Source organism: Perca fluviatilis, chromosome 5, assembly GCF_010015445.1.
Source record: "Perca fluviatilis chromosome 5, GENO_Pfluv_1.0, whole genome shotgun sequence".
Taxonomy (NCBI): Eukaryota; Metazoa; Chordata; class Actinopteri; order Perciformes; family Percidae; genus Perca; species Perca fluviatilis.
The window spans coordinates 22,703,426-22,725,935 of record NC_053116.1 but is presented as its reverse complement, the minus strand read 5'-3'; the positions used below and the strand labels follow the sequence as shown (position 1 = coordinate 22,725,935).

The following is a 22,510-nucleotide window of genomic DNA, read 5'->3' as shown; positions in this document are numbered from 1 at the left end:
CCTTTAAAAATAAAAATCTGCCTGCCTCTATGGGAATTTAACATAGGGGTGTACTCACTTTTGTTGCCCGCGGGTTTAGACATTAATGGCTGTGTGTTGAGTTATTTTGAGGGGACAGCACATTTACACTGTTATACAAGCTGTACACTTTAATACATACTTTACATTGTAGCAAAGTGTAATTTCTTCAGTGTTGTCCCATTAAAATATATAATGAAATATTTACTAAAATGTGAGGGGTGTACTCACTTTTGTGAGATACTGTATATATATATACATATATATATATATATATATATATATATATATATATATATATATATATATATATATATATATATTAGTATAGTCATTTCTTTATAAACATTCAATGTTTCATCTGGTTTGAACTGATGCTAAAGCCGTGTTGAGAACATAATGTGGGGTCCTTTCATTTTCTTTGCGATAATGGTTTTGAGCTTATTAACGTTGTAATCTTTGTGCTTTTCATTTGGACAGTAATTAGTGCATACTGTTAATATAAATATTAGAAATACGTATAAGACATGGAGCTGGAAAATCAGTATGGCAACAGCTCACAGCAGGTCCTCTACATAACGGCTTACAAACAAAAATGATCCATCAGTGAAAATGATTCATTAGCTGCTGAATAGGTCTTATCACATGCTTTTATATTACAGTGCTTATCAAAGTAGAAATGGGGATCTTTTTTATTACACTAGTCACAAAATATAAGATTGAAAACTACAGGGAAAATATGACTTTAATCCCCACCCTATTAATAAATTATTTCTGCAATAAATAAATAAATAAATTAGTATACATATGTTTTCCTAGTATAACACACACCAATTCCAAAAGGTATCACAAACATGATACACACTGGCACATTCTAATATATTTATGCCTTCATACAGGCTCTCTCTACGGGTTTACTTGCTATCCATTACATCACCACTGACAGGTTTGACAGCGAACAACTAAAACCTCCTTCTACACCGAGCTCCTCTCAGTGCTCTCATCCACAGAGAGAAAAAACTCCCTGATCATCAGCTTGTTCACCCAAAGCAGTTGTATTTCTCCAAAACAAAATGGAGTCTCATCTACTTTTTTGTTTAGCCGAAATAATATTTACGAAAGGGCCTTAAAAGCGTTTCCATTTCTTCCCAAAAGATGGTTGTGAAGGCTGGTACCCCTCAACCACGACCCTGCCCCAACCCAATGCGGAACTGTGTGTGGGTCTCAGACGGGGTTGGTCTGGGGTTGATCCCCAAACGAGTAAGTCGCTGGGACAGGGTTAGGTTTAATGCCTCTGCTCTTCATGTAGGAGATCAGCTGGTCAGGGATCTCGGCCAGTACGTCTTTAGCCAGCCGCGCCATGCTCAGCACGTGGTTGCCTGTGCGGTCCATGTAGTCTCTGAATGGGACAAACTGTGAGAAATGTATGACTTTATGAAAAGAATATATCATGTATGCAACAAGTCTAACAGGCTAAAGCCCTTCTGTAGCTGTAGCTCTAGTAGAAAACCTGCAGTGGAGGTGGCTTTGCTAGACTTTTTTCCCTGAAAATCAGCAGATATTTGAGGCTTTCTTTAAGTTTCTTAATGTCGTCTTCACTCTCAACAATCTCTACTTGCATCAGAAACACAAGCTGCCCAACCTGACTGATCACAGTTCTCGAGGTCGCCATGTGGCATGTCTGTACCCGCCATAAGCAGTTGATTTTGCGGAGGTACATACTAGAGCTGCAATCGGGCCTTAAAAGTTAGGCCCAACATGGCCTGAGCCCGACAGAATTCGGCCCGAGCCCGACAACTACATTTTGATTTACAGCTTTTTAAAAGCCCAAACCCGTTTACAGCCCGACATTATTCAAATGTGCGCACGCACACAGCTCTTTTGCCTTTTGTCAAGAATGAGTCATTTATAAATTTTTTAACATCATTTATTCATGACTAACGTAGGCTATAGGCCACTTGGAAGTAACATCGTAACATCTCAGCACTCTAAATAGTAAATAAAAAGTTTTCCACACCTCAGACTTTGCTTTCTTTGCCAGTGCAACCAAAACGTAATCGCCAGAACCAGCCTCCGTTTCACCTCCTCAGTATCCATTTTCGCGCTAATCGAAAAGCATCACCTGACCTCATTTACTGCGCAACCCGGAGCGCAAGCCTGAGCCCGTGTGAAATTATAGAAATTAAGGCAGAACCCGACCGAACCCGACCGAACCCGACCGAACCAGAACGAACCCGACGGGTTCGGGCACAGATCTTCAACTCTAGTACATACTATAGGGATACATGCATGAAGCTTTAAAGATAAGAGGAGTGAAAGTTTCCCTGATGCTGGTGCTAGAGGAAAGACCACGTCATTAAAACATCTATCTATCTAATATAAGAGTTTATCCTCTTTTAAGCATGAATGTGGCCTGTAGCTCCTGAGATATCTTGCTTTGTAACTAGAAACAACCAACATCGGCATCTATAAGCAATGCCACTAACAGGGAACCTTTTAACCACTGTCTCTTTGGAAAATAAGCTGTGTCCTTCCCATGTCAAGCTGAGAGTGAGACAAAACATTAGAAAGGTCTCACCTGTACAATATCTCTCTCTGCCAACTTCCCCCGCGAGGAAATCCTGATGTCATCACCATCCAGCTCAATCATGGCTGCAGAGAAAAGGTATTAAAAATAATTTCACATAAAAACACAAAAATTCATACTGATGATGATGTACAATAATTGTTATGGTTGGCGGCAAACCTAAAGAGTAAATTTGACTAACACAAACCATCCCTGATGCAAACTGACCATAAACTGGTTTCCTCTGTATCTTTACACATTTGTTCCCTGAAGAACTTTAGTTACTGTTCTCACCATCAAACTCAGCTTGGCCAACTCCAACAATGATGATAGACATGGGGAGCTTGGCTGCCTGTCGTGAACAAGAAGAACAAACAGTCAGTCGGGGTTACATTTCCAGTTAAGTGTATTTTTCTCCCACTACACTTCTCATTCTGCAAAGTCAGAATTAATCTGCAAGACCATTTCTCCAGAGAACAGAAACAATAATGGACAAGATAAAATAACACATTGCATAGTTTTTGTTATCCAGGGACCGAGAGAAAATATAAAATACATTATTCAACTTAGGGGCCCCAAGGTTTTTACAACAGCCAGCCTATAACATAATATTTGAGCAAACTTCTATACAGTACATCACTTAGTTAAACATGATCTATAACATGATCTATTCATGATCTTTGCATGTAGAAGTGTTTCAAACAATGTTTAGGTCAGAACAGAAAGGCTACATGTCGTGCCTGTGTATCTAAACTTAAACATAAATAAAAAGATTTAAAGGTTTATCTGCCAAATAGTTTGTAGTACAGGTTTCCCTCACTGCATGAATCTAAACCACAGTCCTGATGTGGAGAATGTGAACGCTCTGGCATGAATGAATGATGTATGCTTGGTGGTAGAAATGCATTTACAGGGGTAAAAGTAGGTCAGCTTTCCTGGAAAAACCTCCTGAGGGGAGAGGCCTGTCACAGATAGGAGTAAATAGACAGAGGAGGACCATCCTCTCCATGTTCTCTATCATTATTCTCCCTCCATATCCTTTCCCATTTTATCTTTCCCTCAACCAGGGTCATTCCTAATGACCTTTTGCTCTCAATACATCCATTCTGTTTGCCCATTTCTAGCAGCAGAAGACCACACAAGCATATAGTACCTATAAAGATCTGTATCCAATGCTCAATTATTTAGTCTACACCATTTGTTACTTTGCTTTTACTGTAAAGTCACTCAGGGGATCTCACTCCACCAATCTGTCTGAACACATTCTCCTCTCACTGCACAGAACCACAAAAAATATACCAAGGCTTGAAGCAGATATTGTTATAATACACTGTTGTGCCCCATTGATCACATTAACCAAGAGATGAGGATTAGCAATAGATAGGTAGATAGATGTTTCCAGTGCAGATGCTAACACGTCCAGGTTCTTCGGTGTGTGTATTTCACTTCATATAATCCAATTTCCCCATTCATTTCTTAGCTTATTCACATACACTTCTCATCTCCGTGCGTGCTGTAGCGGCCTATCTGACGGCTCCAGCATTAGCTTAGCCCGCACAGATCCTGCAGGTAACTGGTTCCAACTAGCCTATTGCGGTGTGAATGACAAAATAACGCCAATCGTACTCCTGTTTACATGTTGTGATTTGTAGAGTCACAGCGTGTACAAAAACAACGTAACATGAGACACAGCCATCTTCTAACCGTAAACAAACCGGGAACTATATTCTCAGACAGGCTTGCTGCGAGCATATCATCTCGCCCAAGTACTATATTATTCCGCCTGAGAATATAGTTGCCGGTTTGTTTACGGTTAGAAGATGGCTGTGTCTCATGTTACGCTGTTTTTGTACACGCTGTGACTCTACAAATCACAACATGTAAATAGGAACATGTTGGCGTTATTTTGTCACTTATTCGGAGCAGTAGGATTACTGGAACCATTCACCTGCCTGTTCTGTGATGGGCTGATGCCGCTGGAGCCGTCAGAAAGCTTTACAACACGCACAGAGATGAGAAGGGTATGTATCGACTTGTCTAACTCTGGGGGTTACGGTGAATAAGCTAAATTCCCAATAAGTCGGCGTGTTCCTTTAAAGTCACAGTGAGGTGGAAGTTACAGCGTGTTTATTTTTTTGTGACGTGACGTATTTCAGAATGAAACAGATATGTGGAAATATAAACCAGCTGAAATCCAATTATCTTATTGCTCAGCTAGTTACCCACAAGCTCAGGGTCAAGTGTGGCTTTATATGATGGGCGGGGTTAACTCACTCCAAATCACATTTGATTTGATTAAGTTAAAGATGAGTCATTATAAATATTTTTACGAGAAAAGAGATGGATTTTGATATAAAGAATACTCTAAATGTGTTTATTTGCAAATTGAGATGTATCTGTTTTATATTAAACTGGTGATGGGTTTTTAATTCATAAATCATGTTTTTTTGCGCACTCAAGGGAATGTCACTCAAACTGTTTTTGATTTATTCATTTTAAGAATTGCTTGTATCTATTTTTGCAAACAAACTCATATTTTTAGCATGTAAATAAAGATAAATGAACAACTACCACAGGGATAAAGAACTTGGAAAATGTATTTTTCATTTCAGTGCATTTTTAAGTAACTTTAAGTTTGGAAAATCATTTAATCAGTTTGTTCCAACTCTTTATTGATGCACAATGTTTACCCTGAGTCAAATATTCAAACCCTAAACTCCATGTTTTCTATAGCTGCCTTCTATGTCTTATGCATGATTTTATACACATTTCTCCAAAATCACGATACATATATACATTAACATATCTGATGTCTTTGTAAACTCTTGGTTCTTTGGGTTTGAACAAAGTTTGGCTGTACTGCAAGAGTTTGTAATGAATGTGGTGTTGAAGAGGTCAGTGGTGAGAAAAGTGAGAAAAAGAGAAGTTTTAAGATGGACATTTCATTTTAATAACAGACATCTAAACATGCTGGCTTGATTAGGAATTTGGTAAAAAATAAGAAATAAAATGTGTACAACATAAGTACATTCAGTAACAGAGTATCTCTTCTTGTAGCATTTTTTTACATAACATGTAGGTTATTTTTTAGTCAGTTCAGTAAGTGTCCAAAGTCGGTCAAAAAGGTGAAACATTTGCTTTGTTGATTCAGAGTGGTTCTTTAAATGTCTCTGAAATTTAAAATATTCATGGGTTTTATGAAGTTACTGGTTAAGCAAGCCTCCTATCCAGACAACAAACTGACACCCGGAGACATAATCCAATACCTGGGCACAAATTCATTTATATTTAAGCATACCAGGTCAGAGAGAGACCCATTTTGTATAATTTAAAATCCTGTAATGAAATTTGGAGCTTAAAGGAAAAACATCAAAGGAAAGATGGCCCCAGAGGCTGTCCTGTTAGATGTGTGGACACATTAGTCACTGAAGGCTGAGCTGTGCTGGTTTGGTCAGCAGCAGTACCTGCAACATATGTGCAAATATACACCACAGCATCAGAGAGCAAAAATAAGAAGCCAAAAGTGCAAAGATGAGCGTGGCACGTAACTCTTTTATTATGATTCATCTCTCCAGGGCAAATGTTGCATGCCAAGTGAGGCAGGTCATTCAGGCCTTTGCTCTGTGGGCAGTAGAAAGTGTAGCCAGGTCCAAACTGAGAGGCGAGAGGTGGTAGCAAGACACAGCAGGTTCCAAGTAGTGCAGAGCAGCAGACAAGATCTTAAAAGGAAGGTGTGGCTGTTCGAATGGTTTGATTAACAGTCGCAAATTCCCTTTAAACCCAGTCTGCTGGGGGTCAGAGCAGAGTGTTGCTGTGCCTCAGATGGTGTGCTGAGTAAGACCACTGCCTCTAATAAAGTGAACCTGTTGACCAGAAAGTAAACCTCAGCTGAGCCCCTCAGCTTCCTGAGGGTCTCAATAAAAAGGAAAAATATTGGACAAACAGAGCACCCGAGCACAGGGGGTGAGACAAGTGGAGCAGAAAACATCCCATAAATCGTCAAATCTAGTGCTACTGGCTTATAAACCCTTCAAAGTAAGAGAAAGCCTGAGAGAAATGCCATAGCAAGCTAAAAGCACTTGCAATGCCAATGCAGGGGGAGAGAGAGAGAAAGAGAGAGAGAGAGAGAGAGAGAGAGAGAGAGAGAGAGAGAGAGAGAGAGAGAGAGAAAGGTGAATGTCCTCCAGGTAGTGTTAGAGCAGCACTTACATTCACTATGGCCTCCTTGGTCTGAGCCATGTCTGATATGACGCCATCAGTGATGATGAGCAGCACAAAGTACTGAGACCCGTCCTGCACTGCTGCTGCATAACTAAAACAGAGAAATAATCAGCACAGAGTGGTTTAAGACAGTACCACAGACACCATGTTAAGGTATAGCAACGTTTGAAACAGATGCAGATATGTCCATGAATTTACATAAAACTCTGAGATTGGTTTAAACAACCACAGAGAAAGTCTAAGAGCAGCAACGTCTGTGTCAGAGAGTAAAAACATAAAAAAAACGTTTTAACATGGTTTTCAGAAAGAATGTTTCCCCCCGCCCACCGTATGACACAAAAACTTAATATAGACATGTAAATAAGTGAAATAGGTTGTATAGCTCTTCATGTCTCAGAGGTCTATCCATACACAGCAAAGTGAGTGTGGCCTAGTTTCAGTTGCCCATTGTTGGCTGCTCTATGAATAATTTATTAAACTGTTTATGCAAGTGCTGCAGGCTTATTCTTTTAGAGCATTATTGATTGCCTAGCACTGGATTGACCACACATGATGAGCAAGACGGGGGAAAAACATGACAGATCTTTGTGAGACAGGTGAGAGGTCAGCCCTTACACTCGCTTTCAAATTTGACTTTGATGAGTTGGCATTTTAATCAAAGCGCTTGACCAGTCAGTGACAAGGCCAAGAGCGATGACTGGTGTTTAGGAGATTAAAGAGACCTTTGTCTTCCAAACAGCCATGTGGACCACACTCACCTGACCACATTAGCAGAGTAATAACTGCAGCAATAAACACAATATTGTATTATAGAGTCTATATTTTCATACTGTACATCTAGTATACAGCATGTATTTTGCATCAACAGCATTATCCGTTTAAGAGCATTGTCTGCTTCCATTAACGCATCAGCTTTCTGCCTGTGCCTCATGTAAAACAGTGAATGTATAAACTTCAAACCCCTTCTACCAAAAACAATTGTATGTTCTGCTCAACATCTAATGTTAAAGTGATGGTTCGGAGTAATTTCACCCTAGGGTCCTTTGCACCATGATCTCGAGCCAAACAGCCCCCCAGAAGCTTTTTTCACCTGGGTCGAACATTGGGAGCGTTAGCGTAGCGTAGCGTTATCAGCTGAATAGCTTAGCGCAGAGGCTAATGGATCCGAAGTGTCTCTTAACAATAACCCCACTAATAATGCCCGAAATGATACCAAACGTATACAGTAGTACAAATAGGTTATGCACTCATAAAACGATGGATTGTAAAATTTGTAAGTACACCAGAAGTTTATGTAAATAACACTCTGCCTGCTGGCTTCTGCTTTCTGCTGCTGCTGCTGCTGCTGTTACTAGCCGGGCGTAAGAGTGCTTAGGGACATTTACAAATTACAACACCGAAAAGAGATGCAACAAAAATATTTATTAATTTAATGATTAAATAAGGTAATGTCTCCAAACTTACCTCAATTATTACTTGTCTCCTGCTAGTTATACTACAGCACTTACTTTAAAAAATAAGTTAAATAAAAAAATATTTTTGTTGCTTCTCTTTTCGGTGTTGTAATTTGTAGATGTCCCTAAGCACTCGTCTTACAGCAGCAACAATTGTTATTTACATAAACTTCTGGTGTACTTACAAACTTTACAATCCATCGTTTTATGAGTGCATAACCTATATATACTAGTGTAGACCTTTGGTATCATTTCGGGCATTATTAGTGGGGTAATGTTAAGAGACACTTCGGATCCATTAGCCTCTGCGCTAAGCTATTCAGCGGCTAACGCTACTCTACGCTAACTCTCCCAATGTTAGACCCAGGTGAAAAAAAGCTTCTGGGGGGTGTTTGGCTCGAGGTCATGGTGCAAAGGACCCTAGGGTGAAATTACTCCGAACCATCACTTTAAGATCTGTTTCTGGTCATGTAAAGAGTCATTTTAATCTTTTCATCATTGGTTTACTGGATGACCTATTTCACTTGTTCTGAATAGCTGAGGCAATGCTACAGCTTTATGAATAATCTTATTTGAGTTTTACTGCACTCTATACAGTAACACTGTAGAAATTGTATTTATTTAAGTCTGCGATTGCTTTCAACAGAGACTCTTTTTTTTTATTGGGCATAAAATCCTTCTAAGAGTTTTATTTATTAATCATGTATTACTTAAGTGTTTATTAATGTATTTGTCAAAGACCACAAGTCCTCCCGTAGACACCCATAAGTGGAGGCTGGTATTTAAACAGATAATGTATGACAATATAGTAAAACACAGTTTAGTAATATAAAATATGTCTTCATAAGAGTTATAAAGTTATAATTGTTGAAAAATACAAAATTAATAAACACCTCTTTATATCTACAAGACTGGCCATATATCTGCTTACAAAGACATTATAGTCTTATTAAATGATAATATAGTTTATTTAAAGTAAAGTTGTACCTAATGGGGTAACTGTTAAACCAGAAATACAGGTGAATGCTAAAAATTTTATCTCAAATTCAAGTTCAGGTCTGCAGTGCACAAACCTGAGTCTGAGTCAGTGTGAGTCATTAATATTCAAGTCCAGGCCAAGTCATGAGTCATCGTTACTGGGGTGGGGGGTTGTTGGTAAGAAAGTGTACACCCGTGCCTTATTATAGTTTTACTACTGTGGTGCAGCCCACCACTACACTAAAGAAATGTAGCATCTGCACTCTAATATATCTGGTCCTGCATGTGCTCGATAATCATTTCTATTCATCTAGGCTTGGCAGCCGATTGTTTATTTTCCCTTCATTAGTTCTGCTCAATTCATAAAGAAACCATAATTCACTGTCTTAATACCTCTGACGGCGTTTCTACCCGCTGAGGATTATTTACAATTTGACTTTCAAAGAAAGGACGACTGTGCTCTGTGATGTTCACGGGAACAGTTCTTGTACCTTGCCACATGATTAACAACAGGAGCAAAGTTGGTGGGTCCATACAGCTGAACCGTCTTAAGGCTTTGATGGTAAGCTTCGAGAATCCCCTCCATGCCGTTACAGTACGGGTTCTCAATGTTGCCATTCTGAGAAAAACAAAAACAAAACATTAACGGTACAGAAACCACAGTTGTAGTCAGAATGGAATTGACATTACAATTAATAGTTAATGTAAACAATAAATAGTGTTTCATCAGTATCACAATGTGTCTGGGAGTAAAGTTGAAGAGTAACTTAATGCCAGGCTGAAAAGAGTGTTTTACTTTCTTCTCAGGTTGAAAGTTTCATATAGTATTTGTCTGTTGCACCTCTGACCAGACCCAGCAGCGATGTCACAGTGTACGGAGTACTCTGGCTGGTTTACAATATTTTCAAATAAAAACAATTATCAATATATCAATTTAATCTCTTTGTATTCAGTACAGATATGAATCTGGGACATGTTTAGCCTAGCAAAGCACAAAGACTGGATATATCAACTACTGCATACTCTGCTTTGTAGTGTTTTCTGATGTGTTTATGAATGTCTAGTTATTATACCCTTCAGAGTGAACTCAGATTATGCCACATTGGTACTTACTAATTGCGAGAAAACTACCATCATGTATTGCGCAGATGTGGAAAAAACACAAATATAGATGACTGTCAGAAGAAAGAAATGACCAGTGAATGAATGAGTATGTCGTGTATGAGTGAAAACTGTCTAGATCCCAATGGAAGCAGCTGGCCTCCTTTAAACAATTGTCAAAAATACATCCAACATCCATTTTCTATTCTATTTTATGTGTTAAAGGTCCAATATGTAATATATTTACAATAATAAATCCAAAAATGACCTCAATGCGTCATCAGATATTAAGGAAGCTGTTTGTGTTTTGGCCTGTGTGTTGTTATCAAATGCCCAGTTTGACAGCCAGGCTGGGTTGCCAGATATACTGTACCTGTAAAAACGTAAACTCAGCACGCTACAGCTGTAACGCTATTATAGCCATGAAAACAGCAAACAAACTAACAGGATCAACGGAGATAGATTCTACCCAACCTAAAAAAAAAAGCATGTTTCTAACAGTTGCGTGACCAGAGACAAACCCCGGATAAATATTGGAGATGTTTTTGAAAGCTGGAGACAGCTTAGAGCCCCAAAAGGACGCAGAGTTGGTTAATTTCCTCCTGAACAGGTAAGCATTAGCTTCAGGCTAATTTATCACGGCTACAAGGGACTGGCATTTTATGTAATTTCAACATTTGTGTACTCACATTGAATTATATAGCTAGAGTACCTGAGTTGGTTACTTGCAAAAACAATTGAGACACAACCAGTAGTGATTGCTAAGGCCGCCATGCTAACCCTGCTAACTGCTAGCTAACGTTACCGGAGGACCAGGCAAGCGGGCTACAGCTGTTTACAACGTGTATCCTTCAGCGACCGTAGCCGACAACAGTGAGTTATTTTAAGCCAAGTGAGGGGGGCTGTAAATTGGGAAGAGAGGACCGTGAGTTTGCAGTGTGTTTAGCGAATGTTGCCGTAATTCTAAGCCAATAAAGTGTGTTCAGTTGGGTGGAGAGGACGGCAAGGTAGTGTTATTTTTAGCGGTTCTCACCATACATCTAAGCCGATGAAGTGTGTCTGTCCGTCGAGTGGAGAGGACGGCGATGTTGTGTTTTTAGCGGTTGCTACCCTAATTCTAAGCCGAAAAGTGTGCCTGTCAGTTGGGTACAGAGCTACGCGTGAGCACGGGCTTCTATGTCAATATAGCCAGCATCTAACATTAGCTACTCCGCTGTGCTGTGAAGTATGTCTGGCTATGTGAGACAAGCATCTAGCAACATTGTTGTGGATGCTGTGGTCTCAGCCTGGCAACCACCGTGAACTTCGAGTCTGGGGAAGAGGGGGCAGGGGAGACGACTCTCTCCAGTATTTTGAATTTGTACTGCAGTAACTATTTTAAACACTAGTTGTCAGTATTACATATTGCACCTTTAAGTACAAAACAAACAAATATGGCGTAAATATGACAGCTTTAAGTTTGCCGAAAACTGGTGTGGTGTTTTAAGCCCCCAACGTCTCCTTCCAGGCAGCGCTGCGACCGTTGACTTCAAGGCACCTAACCCTAACCTTAACCCTAACCCTAACCATAACCATAACCATAACTGTTGCCTAATCCTAGTGCCTTCCAGGCAGTGCTGCCGATAAACAAATTTAGACTGCTTTCAATCAAAGCTAAGCTAGGCGAAACACACTTCTGGGTTTCTGTTCTGAAAGAAAACGTGCAACAGTGATGTAGCAGCTCAGCTGGTTGTGTTCTCAATCACAACACACCACCACACCACACCAAGCTGTGATCAGGTTCATCCAACTTATATCTTATTACTTTGCAATTTGCATTGCAACCCCCAGAGGTCTGTGTAGTAGTACTTATCCACCATAAAGGATGGAGCAGTGTGGAGTTACTCTTTAAGGGCTGAAACATTTTGAAAACTGTCTGTCTTTGCTCCCACAGACATGCTTGTCAAACCTTGCTTCAACGGTTCCAGTAGCTTCCTTAGCAACAAGACACATTTCTAACTGAAAATATATAATACAAATATTTCACCCAGGAATCCCACTTTACTTTTAAACCCACTTACAAGACTAAAGGATGAAAGAATGAGGCTTCAATTATATGGTGGGATGAATCTTAATTTGCAAATTTTAATAGAAACATGATGCAGACGTTACCCAGTAGACAGACTCCTCATTAGGCTGTAGTATGCAGCAGCCAGAGAACATTAGCTGGCAGAGACAAGCCAAATTGATTTAAGAATCCTTCAGCCTTACAGAACCTAATTTGCACTATAAAAGGTAAATGAAATTCACTCTGAATTATGCATGTCAGAGGTGTAGCAGCATTCATCCACACATCCATATTGCACATTATCCTTACATGTTGGAGAGAGCATAAAAACGCAAACAAGTGCTCACAGTCAAAGATAAGCTCCACTGGGAGGGCCAAATTCATTTTCACATAGAGTCTGATTCACTTTATGAACAATTCTGATGCTGAATTATAACCCAAGTGTCTGAAATAACCCCAAAGTTTTACTCACCAGAGGGAACTCGTGGGAGACCCTCCCATCAGGGGGCAGCTTAGCACCGAATCCCAGGGCAGGGAACATCTTATCACTGTCGTAGTCCTGGATGATCTCTCCCACGGCCTTCAGGGCCATAGCATAGGCATTCATCTGGTACGGGTTCATGTAGTGCAGTGAAGTGGACTGGGACGGATTTCCTTCCAAGACAAGAGAAGTCAGAGTCAGTGATGCAAACAATTAGACTGAGGCCGAACTAACAGCTGTAACAGGAGCAACATGCGAGACCTGAGGCTAAATTGGATGTTTTGAATGAGAGGAGGGGCTCAATTTGACTATCTGGTTTATTAGCAATACTGGAATTCAATGTTCATATTATGTCCTTGACTTGTTTTTTATCGTGCGAACACTTTAATAAAAAGAAAGTTTAACAAGAAAGAATATTACAAGCAAGGAGAAAACTCTAGCCTCCTCTTTGATTAACGGAAAACGCCATAGTGATACATCAGATGATAAATGGAAGCACAACAGGGTGATGGGAGTTAAAACACTCACCGTTTGATGCAGTGAAATCAATGGCCACTGTGAAGTGAATCTGAGTCCTGAAACAGATGAATGGGGGAAAGGATGCGGTTAACAACAAGAGAGGCAGGAAAACTCAGCGCTGCAGTTTAATGAGGCTCTCCCTGGTTTCACTGTGCCTTCTGCTCTACCTCTAATCTGACAAAACCACAAACACATCTCACAAAAACCTAGCACAACTATTAAAGGCAGAGTAATTTCACAAATGGCCACAGAATGAGCTGCCGCAGCTGGCTAAATGATTTGACTAAACATCACACTGAGGAAAGATGTGATTATTAACACGGCAAACAGCCGTAAAAAAAAAATAATCCCAATTCCTTACTAGCTGTTTTGGACTATTAAACTTGTTTGTTCAAGATACTGTACATGAACATTTACACAATCATGAATACTGTGCACTATAACCACATCATAATATTTATTATCATTGTAATCACGTTATTGTCTTTGTTCCACGCGGTTGCTATTTTATGATCAATGGAAAAGTTGAGGTCTTCCATTCACTGCATCCATCTAAAAAAATAAAGCAGCCTCACAAAATGTCCAAAGACTACTGGATATTTTTTATTCATGAACCCGTAAAGATAGCCAACACCTTGAAAAGAAACTAAACATGGCCGAACTAGTCTCTGCTGGATTTCCCCATGAGACAAACGGAGAGCGAAAGGGGAAGGGAGCTTAGATCACGCATACTCTTTCATTGTGATTAACACTGATTGTCTTTCCTGACTTCACCTCCATTCAGAAATTCCTGCAAGTGCAGTATCGCCGATAATGGCGCCTTCTTCCTGAGGCGACTCTGACCCCAGCTCATTAATCAGCATTGAGCTGGACCGCTCAGCTGACAAAGGGGAATTGTTACAGTGGCATGCTGCTTTAAATTTAAAAGTCTCTGCTGATTTCTGTGGTTAGTTTTGAATGTTTGGCTAGAAAAGCAAGTTGGTGAGTTAGTGTTAAGTTAGAGTGCAGGACTGTAGAAACGCTCACACAGGAACTGTCAGTCAAACTGCCTATTACAGTCGGTCATCAGAGCTTAGCCTGGAAGTTCATCCTCAGACAGTAGCTGCTACACTCTGCAGAAAGTGGAAGCAGCCTACAACATGGTCCAATACTTTTTTTGACAAGTGTCACATTTATAGCATTATCCTAAAAGGCTTCAATTTTATATTTATAGCAATATCCTAAAACCATTTACAACGCACAATCTTTAAAATACAAAAATATACTGTATATAAAAATAAACAAAGAGTTTAACAAGAAAACATATATAAATATACAAAACAAACACTAAACAGTTAGAGTTTGGGTTGTCTCCGTCCTACTATCTATTCATCTATCCTACTCTGTATAGTAGTTTTTCATGAAGATTCACTGGATAAACAGGTTCAGAAATCAGGGCATTTTCAGTAATGTCACTTTCTATTAGAGACAAGTACAGAGAAAGAAAAGGCCAACATACAATGGACAAAATTTAAAAAATATTATTTTTATTTTTTTTTTAAAAAAACAGAAGTATGTTATTGTGGGGGGAGGAAAAAAAAAAAAATAATAAAAAAAAAAAGGGGGTTGTTTTTTAATTTTTTTTTTTTTTTTTTTTTTTTTTTTGGAGAGAGAAAGGGAAAAAAAAAAAAAAAAAAAAAAAGTATTTTAGTATCATTGATCAGATGGCTGATCTAGGGTTACTATTTTTATCCATGCAATCCTCAAATCTATAGTCCTTGAGAGTGGACGATTCTTCTTTAAGTAATGTATCGCTCTTAGGACAAATTAATGCACCATCATCTGTTCCTACATTTGATCAGGAGTTCATAAATCTGACACAAGCCTTTAATTGGCCTCTCAAAACCTGATTAAGGACAAATCCTTCAGAACAGGCAGTCCACTAATTCCCTATAGGTTTCACTCTGTCCTTCATATCATCACTAACTCGCCCAGCAGCTCCTCTTCTCTCGGTTTATTCCTCAGCTAAAATGACAGCTCCTCAACCATATGTGTATCACCTTGAATCACAGCAATGGTTTAAAATAGGTACAAACGTATCGGTGTCATATTGACTTTCCCCTTTCAGTTAGACAAACACCATATGGCAGGAATCTTTGTAATGTGAAATCCCTACAGTCTTTGCAATCTGGGATGGATGGGTGTAATGAAAACAGTGTGACAAAAAATGCAGCTAGGACAAAGTCTCATCAGTATGTGCTGTAAATTGGCCAACCCAGACTACATCAATGAGAAGATTGGCACAGGGTTTTTCTTGTGTAATGAGATGCAGGCAGATAAACACAAGGGAGGAGGTTTAGTTTCACAAGTGGCGGCACATGTAATATTTGTAATATATATAATATATTTGTATACCACCGTACTATTTATGCACTAACATTACGTATTACTTAACATTACCTAGTATTAAAGTCCTTTTAAGTTTCTTTGATGGAGACCTGATACTTTCTGATCTTCAATTTTACTACCAAAACACTAAGCTTCACTGCCTTATCTTAAATTAAAATACAGATTAAATATTATTTTTTTTAACGTGCAAAACTAACACAATGTGTAAAGACATTCTCCTCGGCCTGAGCAAAGTCTGCAGGTATTATTTTCAAAGCTGCATACAGCCTCAACAACCACCAGCAATTAGGTAGGGCAGCCTGTATGTAGCCTGAGAGGCAAAACACAGGATATAAAGGTACCCTGCTGCTGCTCATTAAAGGGAAAATTCAGTGATTTTCAACCTTCAACCCTATCTATTCGAACCAGATGTGAAAAAAGCATGACGTTATTTCCAATGTTTTCCGTGTCTCTGGTGTTCAGCCGGCTGCAGCCGCAAAATCTGCTTTACTTCAGTCCTCTAATGACGTGACGTGAAGAGGATGAACTTCCCTTCTCTCTTCTCTTGTATTGAAAAAAAGCTGCATTTCCAACAGCAAGAGGATGTTATGGACAAGATTTTTTTACAGTGTACATTTTACAATGTTTTGACTAAATTAGATATTTAGCCAAAAGAAGAGACCAAGGGAGGCTGCAGCTGGTGCAGGGAGGATATGGCTGGCGGAGGCCACGGGAAGAGATCAAACACCGACTGCCTGGTGGTGCCTTTGCGTTTGTGCATGTGTACTTGGACAAAGATGTGACCTTTTTCAGAGACAACCAAGGCCTGCAGGGCGATTTTAGGGTGTTTTTTGTCTGCCTCCGAAGAAAGAATGAGAGCCCCCAACGAGCCACTGTTTACCGGCCAGCTGCTTAATAACAAGAAGCCACAGGGGAAATACATCGTGTGGAGCTGACTACATATACCATCAGTACTGATTGGACATCCGCATTAAAGATGTAATATCCAAATGTTTAGCGACCCAGATCTCCCATCTTGACTATGGTGACTGGACAGTAAGACAACAATGGGTTACACTTTATTTAAAGGTATCTACATAAGAGTGACATGACACTGTCATGAACGTGTCATAAACATTATAAACAAGTCATAAACGTTTATGACATTTAACGCTTCTGTCATTAAATGTCATTCGGTTTTTGTCATAACAAGTTAGGGTTAGAGTTAGGGTTAGGGTTCATGTGTCATGACAGTGTCATGTCACTCTTATGTAGATACCTTCAAGTAAAGTGTTACTGAACAATGTTCAGAGAGATTTTAGTAAGAAATCAAACTGAAACTATAAAAGTGAGGGGGACATACGCTCCCATCCCTAGTGGAAATTACGCATTTGGATATTTAGTATGTGGCATTAAAAGTGGCTGTAAAACAAAGTAAAACAAAAGGTCAGGGAGGTCTAGAGTGGAGATTGTCATGACAGTTTCCAGATGCAGCGATTCCCCTGACAAATATGAACACAACTGTGCCTTTGCTTTAGACTGGGTAAACCCAGCCCGATCTGCCAGCGATGTGATTTCACCCTGCAGCTCAGGCTGGAAACCTGTAAATTTTTTGTTACAAATCTGCGGGAACCAATCACAAACTGGCTTGCCCACCTGGCGCACTATTGACGGGTTTAACACGATGACGAGGCAAGCAGCTTTTTGTTTACATTCAACATGGAGACCACCGAAGTGCAGCAACCTGTTGATGCTGCTGTCGCTACTGTTTTAAAAGATTTCAAAGGCAAGTTTTCTCTGAAAACGGAACAGAAACTTGCCCTGGAACAATTCCTACAAAAGAAGAATGTGTTTGCCTTACTACCAACAGGCTTTGGTAAAAGCCTAATTTACCAGCTAGCCCCGCTGGTGGCCAAAAGAATGGAGCTCAGCTCAAACCCCATTGTTGCAAAGTACGTCACGTTGGTCTGATTGGTTGAAGGACTATCCAATTGCGCACAGAGTCATTTGAACTATGCCCGTTGATCATGCCTCTTGTGCAGTAGATTGAGCTTGGTCTGGTGACAGCCAGAGTACCTCTGCTTCCCTGTAATCTCAAAACTGAACTGTGCCATATACAATATACATTTAAAGTGAAGTGCCAATGTTCCCCTGTAAACAGGACCAACCAAGGCACATCTCAGAATGAAACACCAATCTTTTAACATCAAAACAGATAACAGATAACAAACCACTACGCAAGCAGTCAAATATAAAGTGGCAGAATAATGACAGCCAAGAAATATTTATTTTCAAGAAACAGTGAACACAAAAGGGCAGTAAAGATGAAGAAAAGAAAATGGTGTACTCCTGTAAAAATACCACTCTGCAATCGACCACAAAGCAAACCTAAATGAAAGGGAGAAACAAAAACGTATCACTTTCTCCCATTTCAGGACAACAAGATATTTTTGGATGAAACTATTAAACCTTAATAAGATCTCCACACAACAGAAACTCCACACAAGTAATGGCACAGCCGATCTCACTGCAGATTTGATTTAAAAAAAAACATTTGAACATGTGATGAAAAGAATTTAAATCTTTCATCAGCCTCGTAGAATCAGAGCAGCATGTGGCTTTTGGACTTTAATTACCTCTGTTTGACTATATCTCTGCCCCAATTGAACGTTAATGAAAATGTATGAAAAAACCAATTCACTGTGAAACCAGTCAGGATGTAATGGTGTGTCTGGAGAAGAAATTGCTTTTTTACCCTCCGCTTCAGAAAATCATCTGAAATGCATCATGTTAGTTATCACCTGTTAGAAAGGGAGCAGTAAAGCAAACATTTATGAAAGGAGAACCCAATAGAAGAAGAGATCAGATGTATTTTCTTTTTCTCAGATGTATACAGGCTGATGCAGGATTCTGATCATATTTTTCAATATCACTCTGAATGGCAGGGTTGGCAGACATTCAGGTTCAGCTTCTTTTTCTTTTTTTTACAGTTGCTTTTTATACATTTGCATGATTTGAAAAAGTAATCTCTTTCACCCAGCTACAGTAGTACAGATGCCAAACCAAAACAAAGTGATCCATTGGACAAACACTGACTGTGCCAGAACCCATAAATTGCTAATTTTGTTCTTGCAAAACAGAATTCATTCTGAGTCTGATTCAAAAACATTTAGCAACTTGTGTTTGTCTAAAAACTTTTCCTACTGCTACTTTAAGTACGATTTTCCAAAAATGTGTAAGATTAGGACACAACAAAAGGATTCATTATGGTACAAAAAAAAAAAATGTAAATGCTTTTTGGAATATGTGTTTGCTCAGGTAACTAAGATCTACTTTTTCTATCTTGCTGATGTGAGCAGCTTATTTCCTCGAACACTATCTAGCCATTTAAAACACCAAACAACTTATAATGAGAAGATACATACTGTACATTTAATCTTCATTGGCCCACTGCATGGTTGGCCGTCCCAGTGGGGCAAATCCTTTTGTTTTTAATGAGCTTTTGTGAGTTTTTCTCATCCACAATTGAAGGGGTAAGGTTGTGGGGCTGTGGTTTATTTTCATAATGTGGGTGTTTTGAAGTCCTTTGAGACAGAAACAGTTATTAAGGGTTATACAAATAAACCTGTCTGACCTATATTGGTGAATGTTCAGTGGAGAATAGGCTATAAAGGCTAATGCGATTTTAAAGTTGCCTGAAGGTTTTCCAGATTAATTGACCAAAACAGCAGTCACCTTTCCTGAACCCTCTTCATTTGAACACTGTAAGTCTGCCATTTCCTTTTCCATGGCTACAGTTAATCTGGATCCCATAAGCAGCACGCTCATTGTTTCATCCCTCCACTGCTAGCACTAGTAATTTTGTTTATTTTCTTTATCAGTCTGTCATGCAATCTGCTCCAAGCAGAGGATCTGTTAAATGCTTTAATTTTGCTTTTCTTACTTGATAAATCAGGTTATTTATGATTGTGAAGATTTGTTGTAGTACATTTTTATATTTGCAGTTGTGTCACAAATCTCTTACATTAGCTACCATAGCACATATAGATCACGAAGATCTATTGGATAACAGCAGTGCACAAATAATATCTTAAAATATTTTGAAATCAAATGCAATCTATATATTTGGAATTAAATGGATCAATGTTTCAGTAGCAAAAACAAGTAGTCTAATAATATGAGTTAATATAATACCAGGGATAACTGAAAAAAGTTCAAGACTCTTTTCTGCATCCTACGTAACTGTCATGTTTTTGATGGTATCTTCCAGGTAATTCTTATCTCTGCTGCTCCTTACGAGACTTCTAATATACAAGGACTTCCTTTGATGACTGCACTATTCAAAGAAAACATTAGGGAGAAAATGACAACAGAAGGCAAAGAGGCTGCAGCAAGTCTTTCATGATGATTTAAAAGACCTCAAGAGAAAATATCAGAACACAGATGCTGGAGCGAAGTTCTCTCAAAGGTATTTTTTTTGGTTTTGTTTTATATTCAAATTGCCATGAGTGTTTTTTAAAGTAATAGGCTTTGTCATCAGCCCCTCTCCCAAGCATGACACTGAAACCTGAGGAGCTTTTAACATCTCAACATGTAACAAAAAGATGGAGTACCACTCTACATAATGCGTCACTCCCCATTCTGGGTCACATTAATTATTGAAATAATCTCTCTCGAATTTCTGTTTGAAACAGTTTCATGTAAAGATTACCACTTTTCATTTAACATGATGGAGAAAAAGCTGTTTCAAGCTTCAAACTGATGGTTTTATTACAAGTTCAATTCCAATCTGATTTTAGAGTACTGACATTAAGTAACACATGGCTGTACAACAGATTTAGGTGAAGATAACAACTGTGCAGCATTGGAAAGTATAGCTGCATTTATGTTTATTTAGAAAAATAATCACAATTAGAGCTCAATCAGATTCCTGTCAACACAATCAGAATAAAATGGCTCTCAGTAGGATGTAGGTTGAACATTTTAGAACCATGAAAAAGATGATCCATGTTCTTCCTGCACATGTTTACCCACTTGGGTTAAGCCCAAGTTGTTCTCCTGGGAAGAGCCTTTCTTAACCATCTATGAATACACAATGTTTATTAGTTTACTATTGAACAGAAGGCGAGCCAGCAGTAGTATATTCTAACAACTACTTATTCCTGAATTTCCCCTGTGGAGATCAATAAAGGCTTATCTCATCTCATGACATTTCAATGGAAACGCATAGCAGGTAACCAACAATAGTTCTTAGCATTTGAAACTTGAAAAACACTGTTACTTTGAGTGCATGTATGTGTGTCCATTTGTGTGATCTGGAGAGAGACCAACAGGACAGATCTGGGACACTCAGTCGTCAACAGAAAAGCAGTAGAAAACTAAAACCAGAGCAGCCACTGATCCACTGAGAAACATTTCCATATGTGACAGGTTGTTCGCCTTTAATTAAGCTCTCAGATCTTCTCCATATTTTGTCATAGTCATTCATATTCATTCACACTATGGGCCCTATTTTTATGATCTAGGTGTTTAGGGCATGTACGAATCCACTTTTGCTAGTTTAACGGCGGAAAAAAGGTTCCGTGCGTCAGGCGCATGGTTCAAAAGGGTTGTACTTAGTGTCTTTAAAGTGCTCATATTATGCTTTTTGGCTTTTTCCCTTTTATTGTGTTATATATCTTTTTTGTTTACAAAGTGAAAAAGTCCAAAATCCACCCCAAAGGCATTTACCATCTCCAACAGAAAACACTGTTCACAAACTGCTCCAAACAGCTCTAATGTAGTCCAGCCTTGAACAAACGTGACAAACGTGCGTCACTTTGTAACACATGTTATAATGCTCGCCTAGCTGCTAGCGTGGCACGCCCTCATACTCTCCTTCTGACTGGCTAGTAGTCCTTACCTAGCTACTGCGCGTGTGCGACTCCCAACAAAGATGGAATAGAAGTGTGATGCCTCACTCGGTAGCTAAAACAGAGAGCTCAACACACAGGGTGAAAAGAGGAGCTGCAGCAATGTGCAGTACAACAAAAATATGGTGTTTTTTGAAAATTAAACCATGTAAACCTTTTCTGATATAACCTCCAAATACAATTATGAACCTGAAAATTAGCATAATATGAGCACTTTAATAATCATAGGTGTGTTTTGGGCGTAACATGCAATAAAACAATCAGAGTGTCATCTCCCATTCCCTTTAAAAGCCAGGTGCGTTTGTACCTTGGCGCATTGCTATTATGATGGCGGATTTGCTAAGCAGGAAGGAAAGATTTTCAGGAGAAGAAACTGATCCGAAAGCGCTGGAGCAGATCATATCATAACACTATTTCACATTGTTATATTTTTATTTTTAATCTTTTGCATGTTTGTGTGCTGCTGCGACTCCCTGTGTGTGTAACAAGCATAGTGTGCGCAAGCTGTGCAGGAGCCTAGGCGCATTTTACTAATGCGCTGTTAAAATAACAATGAAATGCTGCATTATTGACTGTAGACCAGGTTTTTGTTAGTCAATGGCGCGATTACTTTCCGCTGCCTCAAGATAGCAAAAGGGCAAGAATGCACCTGAACACACCTCCCTGTAAGACCAGCACACCCATGGGTGCACAGATGGGCGCAGGTGCATTTGCTATTTAAACAACGGGGGCGATGGACCCGAAATTGACAACTGCGTCGGTCTTAAACTAGCAAAGACACTTGCATCAGGCTTTGCGCTGCCCTGGGTGCAACATCTTCCCCTTTGGGGCGCACACTTTACTCAC

General features: G+C 39.3%; 1 protein-coding gene across 2 annotated transcripts in view; it reads right to left on the bottom strand.

Annotated features, from left to right (window-relative positions):
* Positions 1 to 343: 343 nt before the first annotated feature.
* cpne5a (copine Va) overlaps positions 344 to 22,510 on the bottom strand; it is a 72,092-nt gene continuing 49,925 nt past the window's right edge. For both annotated transcript variants that reach the window (XM_039801918.1, XM_039801917.1), the window contains 7 exons: positions 13,395 to 13,441; positions 12,858 to 13,039; positions 9,729 to 9,856; positions 6,794 to 6,896; positions 2,879 to 2,936; positions 2,597 to 2,670; positions 344 to 1,431 (listed from right to left, as the gene is read on the bottom strand). In XM_039801918.1, the coding sequence (XP_039657852.1) occupies positions 1,243 to 1,431; positions 2,597 to 2,670; positions 2,879 to 2,936; positions 6,794 to 6,896; positions 9,729 to 9,856; positions 12,858 to 13,039; positions 13,395 to 13,441 (781 nt within the window). In that variant the 3' untranslated portion in view covers positions 344 to 1,242. The remainder of the gene's footprint in view (positions 1,432 to 2,596; positions 2,671 to 2,878; positions 2,937 to 6,793; positions 6,897 to 9,728; positions 9,857 to 12,857; positions 13,040 to 13,394; positions 13,442 to 22,510) is intronic.